The sequence below is a fragment of the Bidens hawaiensis genome, unplaced genomic scaffold, assembly GCF_021521415.1.
Source record: "Bidens hawaiensis isolate Kalapana, Puna unplaced genomic scaffold, B.hawaiensis_p1.1 tig00037211_1, whole genome shotgun sequence".
Taxonomy (NCBI): Eukaryota; Viridiplantae; Streptophyta; class Magnoliopsida; order Asterales; family Asteraceae; genus Bidens; species Bidens hawaiensis.
Window position 1 is genome coordinate 178,004 of NW_027496487.1, and position 8,963 is coordinate 186,966.

Consider the following 8,963-nt stretch of genomic DNA (forward strand, 5'->3'; position numbering starts at 1 on the left):
ATTCATGAAATCATGAGCCTAATAGCACTAGTATATATTGTCTCGTTTCATTATTATTATTAATTAATAATAACTCATTATAATTAGGGTTATTATATCCCCAATTCTGTCTTTTTCTCTCGACTGACGAAGATTTTATATCTGAAGAAGAACAAATCTCATCTTTTGTACATGGTCGGTAAGTGCATTGATTTAATTAATTTCTCATAATCTTCCATTTCACTCTGCTTATTATTGATTTGGTTCACGGTCAAATGCTTCGTATTTTAGGGTTATTCTGTGTGTTTTTGATCTGATGTTATCAACAACTAGTAATTAGTTCTCTAATTGTTGTGTTTTTGTCAATTTATTCGCAATTTTGCACTGTGCTTGCTTTTAGGGTTGGACTTATATCATATGTGATTGATTGCCTTCATGTGTTCTAGAATGCTATATGTGTTTGTAGTTTACTATGGGACTCACTCTTTCATCACTTGTTTTGGTATTGGTACATGTACGTTTGTATGTTGTTTCTTTTGAAGCCGGAGGAGATCTCTCTGGAAGTTATAGTCAAATTTATTATTATTATTATTATTTTCAAAGAATGAAAATGCAGATTTTAAGCTTGTAAGAACGTATTAGAGTGCCACATATATATTGAATTCAAAAAATAAAAAATAGCCACGTGGAAACATACGAATACAAAGTTGCTAGAGTTTAAAATTCAACAAAGATCTTGATCAAAAAGCACTAAAACTTTACTCCCAATCTTCATTCATCATCTTATTCATCTACGTCGTAAATAAACATTAATGGGTAACCGAAACCGAAAATTCTGTTAATCGGCTTGGTTCGTTTTTTTTTTGTTTTTTTAAAAATGGGTAACCAAACCGAAACCAAAAATTCGGTTTTTCAAAAAATAAAAAAAAGAAAAGAAAATAACAGTTGGTTAATGCTTCGGTTCGGTTTTTTGGGTTAATTCGGTTTTCTGCTCACCCCTCACAGCGTTACTATCATCGTTGATACCTATAGCTTTTGTTATTTGTGGGATTCTATGGGTATGGTGGTGGTTGTTGTTTTTAGTCTTTATGTGAATCAGAAAAAATTAGTATGAATTAGGTTGGCTATCACTATGTGTTCATGTTACCGCCAATAACTAGTCCTCTGATTTGCTTTTAGGGTTTGTAATTTGTATTATACTGGTTTTAGTCCTTATGCGAATAAGACCAAAAATAGTGTTGAATTAGCCAATTAGGTAGGTTATCACTTCATTTCCACTATGTTGGATTGACTTGTGATTTCATTGACCATGAATATCAGAGTCATTAGAATAAAATGTTGCTAACTAAAGCTTTCTGAATTTTATAGTTTGACAGAGTAATTAACATAAACCAGAATAATGACAAGGGTCGGGCGTGATTTTAGCTACACAATGCAAAGTTTGGCGGTCCCACCCGTATCTGTAGATGTGGTGTTTTCCTCTGCTCGGTTTCCCAACTACATAAATGATCAAATTGCAAGCCTAAACGAAGATGGGAAATTAGGTTCTGTGAAGGAAGTTATAGCCAGAGAGACTGCACAGTTGTTAGAACAACAAAAACGCTTATCGGTTCGTGATCTTGCTAGCAAATTTGAAAGGGGTCTTGCTGCTGCTGCTAAATTATCTGACGAAGTTTGGTTTTCTGATGTTAAAACCTTAAAATGGATTATTTTTCGCTTATTAAAGATTTATTTAATAAGGAGCAGGCTAAACTTAGGGATGTGGCGTGTTTAGAGAAACATGTTCTTTTAAAGAAGCTTAGAGACGCGCTCGAATCGCTTAGAGGGCGTGTAGTTGGTAAAAATAAGGATGATGTGGAGGTGGCTATTTCCATGGTTAGTTTCTAATTGTTTTTTTTTAATCTATTTATTTGGTAAGTTTCAAGTTTTATAAATTAATTAATTTACATCTGTGTCATTATAGGTTGAAGCTTTAGCGGTTCAGTTGACTCAGAGGGAGGGAGAGTTGATACAAGAAAAGGCTGAGGTTAAAAAACTTGCAAGTTTTCTGCAGCAGGTTTGTGAAGATATTATGAAGCGGTTTACTTTTTGTTGGTTCCTTATTTCACTTGAATACCTTCTAGGTATGATAATTACATAATGAATGTGATACAATATCAAGCAACTATATACGGAATGTACAAAGTGTAGGTCATTCCTATTGATTCTTACTTGCTCCAGATAATTTTTTCCGTTTAAGACCTGCAAGACTGACTTTTTTAAAAACCATAAACGGGTTTTAGCTAATATTTTTCTTCTCACTTATGTTATGTTTGTTCATTTGTATGTTTTTGGTTTAATTTTTTACTTGACTGATGCAGGCTTCAGAAGATGCTAAAAAGCTTGTGGATGAAGAAAGAGCTTTTGCGCGGACTGAAATTGAAAATGCCAGAGCTGCAGTTCAGAGAGTGGAAGAGGCTCTTCAGGAGCGAGAACGAACGTCCCAAGCTTCCGGAACCCAGGTTTATTATTATTATTATTATTTTTATTTTAACACTATTTAGCATATGCTCATGACAATCGCAAAATTTAAGTGTAACCAAGGCTGGATTTAAATATGGTTCTTTCCAAAAGTCTTGGGAAAGCAGGTTTTACATAAATACAATCTATCTAAATTAACTATCCTGTTTTGCTTTTTTATATTGGATCTTTTTGAGTTTAAAGAGTTGGACTTTTTAACCTTTTGGTAGCTTTTACTTGGTTAACAGTTTTTCCTATGCACTCATCAAAGTTTATGTGATATTTTGTTTAACCAGTTTTTTCTATGCACGCATCAAAGTTTTTGTGATGTATGTTAGATTAGATTTAATGCATTATGCTTTATTTTATGGGGACTCAATGTAACCGTCTTTATATTTAGGATATGGAAGCACTAATGAAGGAGGTTCAAGAAGCCAGGCGGATCAAAATGCTGCATCAGCCTAGCAAGGTAGGCTCATGAGTCAATCTTCAAACATGTTGTGAGAGTTTAATGTTGATAAAAGATTAGAAGGTACATATATATGTGTTGATAATTGATATGGTTAAAAATGCTATTTATGAAGGTTATGGATATGGAACATGAGCTTCAAGCATTAAGAATTCAATTGGCTGAGAAGTCCAAGCGTTCAATTGAGCTTCAAAAAGAGGTGCTTTCTATTATAAATTTATTTTTAGTATTTTTAATCTCTCTGTTCTCTGTGCTAATGATTGCTAAATAAATATATTCAAATGCAAAGTCAAATTTGGCCTTTGGTAGTAGGTTTGCTAAACAAATACAATGAAAAAAAAGTCAAATTTGGCTTTTGGGAGCAGGTAGCAATATTTGCTAATAATTGATCTTCTCTTTTCTTTGTTCAATGTGTTTTGCTACAATAACCTATTAGCCTTACAAGGGTTAATATGTCAGCATTTCTGCATTTGTGGTAGCCACATATGCATCCATGTCAGATTTATTAAAGCAGATATCTTCTAGAAATATGTTTTTTTGTGAATCTTGCTTTTTGTAAAATGTAAATACATCACCCACTTGTTTATGACAGAAGTCGTTTGTTTTGTATTAAAACCACTAGTGTTTATAAAAATTCATGCGTATAAAACATTCATATTTTACTCTAAACATTCTTTTTAAAATTTCGTTGTTTATTTAACACATTACTCTTTTTGTATAAAGTGGTATTCCTTTCTAAAAACTGTTTGCTTATAAAAGATTTCAAAACTCAAATACATACATTTTTATCTTCTATATTTAAGTAACTGTGTTTCTCACACTTACTAGTATCTCTATCAATTATCATATATGTTCTTGAATATACGAATATGTGCTCTTGGTGTATCGTCAAGATCTTCATACGTTCTTAATGTCATAAATTAGTCATTAATCAATGCAAGAGGCAATTAACATTTACAAATACTTACTAATGTGCAAAGAGGTTATTCTCGATTAAAACATGTGCAGAAGAGAAATGTTGCATTTATTTTGTAACTTGGAATCAAGAAATAGTTAGTTAAATTGATTTTTAATTACATTGTTTTCTGTAATCTCAGTTGGCAATAAGTAGAAGAGGAGATGAAAGTGCATCGTACTTGTTTGAAATAAATGGCACAACTGCTTTAGGATCCTATTTGCTGATTCAACCGTGTTCTGAACGAGCCCCGGAACTTTCCAGATGTTCAATTCAGTGGTATCGTATGACACCCAAAGGTGGAAACAGGGACATTATTTCAGGTATTTTGGTTATTATATAATTTCCGTCTTTTAAACCTAACCATACATGTTAGGCGAGTTATCAAATGATTCCCGTATCTATGTTTTTTAAACTTTTATTCTTACAAAATATGTTGCAAGATCCGAAAGCTCTTATAATTTATCAGCTGCATAAAGCCATAAACCTTGTATAGTTTCCAACAAAGGAATATAGCCATATAATTAATCTAACAAATAAAATCATCCCTAAGTAAAGTACCATGGTTTTTGTTTCTCACTTTATCTTCTAAGATGCTTAGCTAGAACTATGAGGAATAATAAGTGGAGCATATAATGGTTATTATACCTGTTCGATATAAAGGCCTTATTCACACTATGCTTCAGTTTTGTAAAAATTGCCAGGCGCTAGTCGGGTAGCGGACTACCGACTAGCGACTGACCGGTATTAATCAGATTGTATGTTTTGTAAGGAAATTTTCAAATTTGAAATAAAATGCATATATACACATCGATATGAATATAATACTTCAAAGGTCTCTCATTGTATAGTTTAAACATAAACATAACAAATTTAGTACTTAAATGGACTGACGGCTAGGTTAAATTAATACTTCAAAGTTCACATAAACATAAACAGTTAACATAAAACATAACAAATTAAGTTAGTTAAATAGATTGACGGCTAGGTTAAGTTAAGTAATTAAACAAATTGAAGAAAAAGAATGCCAAAGTCAAATGATAAAGTTAATAAGTTAAAGCCTATATCTAATATATTGGAAGAAAAGATAAAAGTCTGAGAAAGTGTTGGTTTCATTTAACTTTTAAATGTAAGAGCATTCTCATATTAGCTATATCTATATAATATAAGTAAAAAACACATTTTTCCTTAAACTTTGTTTATTTTTCAAAAGCTTCACACATCCGTGTCTCTATCTCTATCTTACTCACAAACATTTGTTTTATTGTTTTTTCTTGGTTTATACACTCACAAAATTATATAGATTGATGAATAATAACCCTCTAAATATAGAGGGTCACTATTGCTTTTATGAAATTTTTCTTTATGATAGAGATTCCAATGAAGGGAGGTTTTAGGTGTTTTCTATATTCTATACTCTATATTATAGAAAAAGTATAAGGTTAGGGGCTCCAATGTGAGTGCTTTTTAAGTAAAGTACACTAAATTGCACACGTTCTGATACACGCTTTCTACTCTACCATTTCCAATGCTTGGCCATAGTTTCTCACACCAATTCAGTAATCTCTTTTTACTTTATTATATCATTTTAACGTTGCTTTTCATCTCTCTCAACGTCGTCTTCTCTGCTGGACTCAGGGCTGGCTCCGAGAATCGAAAAAAAAAAATGGGCCGAAGGCGAAAAATATTTTGGGCCTTAAGTAAAAATAGTATTTTGTTGGGTTTAAACAATTTAATATTTGGGCCTTAAGTAAAAATAGTATTTTGTTGGGTTTAAACAATTTAATATTTAAATTGGCTTCCTTGGTTATGATTTGGGTTATTTAAAAAACTAATGTATAAAAAAGGCTTTAAAAATGTCTCAAATGAGACTAGAACCCACAACCTTTTGGTTGAAAGTCACACTCCTTTACCACTAGACCAAGTTAGTTGTTATGCAATTGAGTTTAAACATTAAGTATACATGTAGTTTTTCATAAAAATACATATAATTTTTTTAAAAAAAAAATTTCGGGCCTAACGGGTAGCCGGGCCTATGGCCGTCGACCACCCTGCCATAGGCCATGGCCGGCCCTGGCTGGACTCCGGCCACCCCATAGCCACCGTGTTTTCTCTTCGATTTGCACCAATTTGGACCGCCTTCGACCACTTACTGATTTTTTGGTCCGATTAGATGAAATCACGTCGGTAGAGTACTGATTAGCTATTAATCCCCATTTTTTACAACACTGCTATGCTTATTATGATTATTTGTACACCATTCTTATTATGATTATTTGTACACTATGCTTATTATGATCATATTTGTACACTACGTTTATTATGATTATATTTGTACTAGATATCTTGCTACTGAATCTTTTTATATACTTTTGTGGATGTTTAGATATTCACTACTTTTTGATGGAAGTTTACATTTATAGTGTTAATTCTGCACTTATAAATTATATGCCAAACAGAACCAAAAACCGAAAGTTAGTGCATGGGTCAGTGTTGGGCTCAAACCGAACCAAAAATCAAAAGTTCAGTTTTTAGGTTTTTGAAAAAAACGTTTGGTTTCAGTTTTTTTGGTTTTTACGATGGGTTGTGCTCGGTTTAGTTTTTTTTTTCGGTTTTGCCACTTGGGCTTTATGTTTTTGGGCTGAAAAAAGGCCCAAAAATGATTTTGGCCTATTTTTTTTTATTAATTAATGATTAATTGATTAGTACACGCACGGGCCTAAAAAGACTGGGCTATATCTTTTATTGTGGTACCCGTTTGTTTTTTTACGGGTTCTGTTCGGTTTTTCTGAGGATGAGTACATCCAAACAGAAACACCAGATAAGTTTTTTAGAAAACATAAACCAAACCGATGGTTTTGGGTTGGGTTGGATTAGGTCGGTTAGATTATGCCAATTATTTTAGTTACGAATCAGTTATGTGAAATTGTTTGAATTATTAGTTGAAACTGTTTTTCTTTTTCCAGTTCTGCTATTATAATATCAAATCCGATTTTGGATTTTTGTAGGGGCCACCAAATCTATATATGCTCCCGAGCCCTCTGATGTTGGCCGGATTCTGCAAGCCGATGTGGTTTCGGATGGTCAGAGTATTACACTCACAACATCCGATCCAATTGATCCAGGTTATTTATCGTTTTTCTAGTGTTTGGATATATTGGGAAATAAATTAAATAATAATGACAAACCCTTTGTTTCTATAAACAGCTGCAGGATTAGGAAACTATGTGGAAGCATTGGTGCGCCGACATGACACAGAATTTAATGTATGTCCCTTGTGCTTCTGCAATTTTTGTTTCTGCTTATGTTGAGTTCTATAAGAAGCAATGATGTGATGTTTATATAATACTGCAGGTTGTTATAATCCAAATGAACGGGGAAGACCATCCTTCAGAGTCAATTCATGTACTTCATGTAGGGAAAATGAGGATGAAACTTTGTAAAGGAAAAACAACAGTGGCTAAAGAATATTATTCGTCTTCAATGCAGGTAACCTTACATGCTAGTTCGTTTTTCATCATATTAAAATTTTTTAATGTGGCAAGTGATATATCTCTTCCCTTACTGCATATTTATCCCACCCAAAACTAAAACTGCTTATATTCCCTCCCCTATTGAATTTCACATAATGACCAAACTACCCTTTCAAAATTAGAATTTTGGCATTTGTTTTTCATTTTGATGATTGTTACTCATATTTTTCTATTGTTACTTAAAAAGCTTGTGATAGAAAAAAAGAGAATGAAAAAACACAGAAAAGATTAAAAAAATAACTCATTAGCGAAACATTAAAAAACAGAAAAAAATTCTCAAAAAAAGGCAAGAAAATCTTGTTAAAAATGGGTAAAATATGAAACTTTCAGATGTTATATGGCTTTAGTCACTGGTAAAAATAAGGTTAAGATAGTCATTATTGTAATTGCTATTACTATTACTATTACTTATTACCTATTACCATTACCATTACTATTATTTGATAAAACAAATCAAAATTGGTAACTTTGATGCTTTTTAATGAAGTTTCCTTAATAAAATAGTTGGATTTTTTGTATATGTCATAAAAACTTACAGCTTTGTGGAGTAAGGGGTGGTGGAGATGCTGCAGCTCAAGCATCATTCTGGCAGCCTAAAACCGGACTGTCGTTTGTGTTGGGATTTGAATCAGAAAGAGAAAGAAATGCTGCTATTATGCTCGCACGTAGATTCGCCTTTGATTGTAATGTAAGCCTGCGAATTGACAGTTATACCCTTGTGAAAGTGGTCTTTGAAATGTTAACGTTTACATCTGCAGATAATGCTTGGTGGCCCGGACGATAGAGCAGCCCAGAAACATTAATCTCTGAGATGCGTTGCTTACGTTTTTTATAAGTTTAAGCCAATCAACGTTCTAAGGTGTTAATGGGCGTGTAAGTTTGTATTTGTTAGCAAAACTTCATTGCTGCTCGTGAAACTCTGATTTTCTATCTTTTTAGGCATGCTTATTAGTGTTATTCTTTTTGGCTTACTCATTCTGACAACCTATTGTAGTTGAATATCAAGTGTTGCATGTGCAACATTTTCCTTAAGTTATGCATCTACTACTAAATACATTGGTTTGTGATATTTATCAAAAAAATGTATTAAGTTTGTGGATTCTGATCATATTTATGTAGAGTAAGCCGGTGTTAACCGCCTGTTTGCGGGCGCGCATATAATGTATATATGTGTGAACCCTCGGGTGGGCAAAATTGAAATTGCACTAATTTTGACGTTATTTTACAAATCTCGTGAAAATAACGTTAAAATTGACGAAAGGTCAATCAGGCATCATGTGGTGGCGTTGATAGCCGAAAGACAAGGGTATATGCACCAATCGACCGGTGTGCCGATGGTTGAGGGTTATGTGCCTTATGTCAAAGGCTTGATGCAAAACTACTATCGTGCCGGGGGTCTCATCAGAAGCAGCCTCTCTATTCCTAGAGGGTAAAGGTAAAGCTGTCTACATCTTACCCTCCTTAGACCCTACCATACTTTTGCTATTGGTAGGATATACTAAGTACGATAATGATGAGTAAGCGGGTA

The 8,963-nt window shown here is 33.1% G+C and overlaps 1 protein-coding gene across 1 annotated transcript; it reads left to right on the forward strand.

The window, feature by feature from the left end:
* Nucleotides 1–1,291: 1,291 nt before the first annotated feature.
* LOC143589083 (stomatal closure-related actin-binding protein 1-like) lies at nucleotides 1,292–8,297 on the forward strand. The gene is made up of 12 exons (XM_077069940.1): nucleotides 1,292–1,651; nucleotides 1,726–1,854; nucleotides 1,943–2,035; nucleotides 2,340–2,480; nucleotides 2,879–2,947; nucleotides 3,063–3,146; nucleotides 4,045–4,225; nucleotides 6,911–7,027; nucleotides 7,110–7,168; nucleotides 7,257–7,391; nucleotides 7,974–8,123; nucleotides 8,194–8,297. The coding sequence occupies exons 1-12, from the start codon at nucleotides 1,379–1,381 to the stop codon at nucleotides 8,236–8,238; spliced, it is 1,476 nt and encodes a 491-aa protein (XP_076926055.1). The 5' UTR covers nucleotides 1,292–1,378; the 3' UTR covers nucleotides 8,239–8,297.
* The last annotated feature ends 666 nt before the right edge of the window (nucleotides 8,298–8,963 follow it).

Bases quoted from the DNA above. Each gene is read 5' to 3' on its own strand.
- LOC143589083 (XM_077069940.1), top strand. From the start codon at position 1,379: ATGACAAGGGTCGGGCGTGATTTTAGCTACACAATGCAAAGTTTGGCG. The intron at 1,855-1,942 runs GTTAGTTTCTAA...GTGTCATTATAG, and splicing joins TGGAGGTGGCTATTTCCATG to GTTGAAGCTTTAGCGGTTCA. The intron at 3,147-4,044 runs GTGCTTTCTATT...CTGTAATCTCAG, and splicing joins CAATTGAGCTTCAAAAAGAG to TTGGCAATAAGTAGAAGAGG.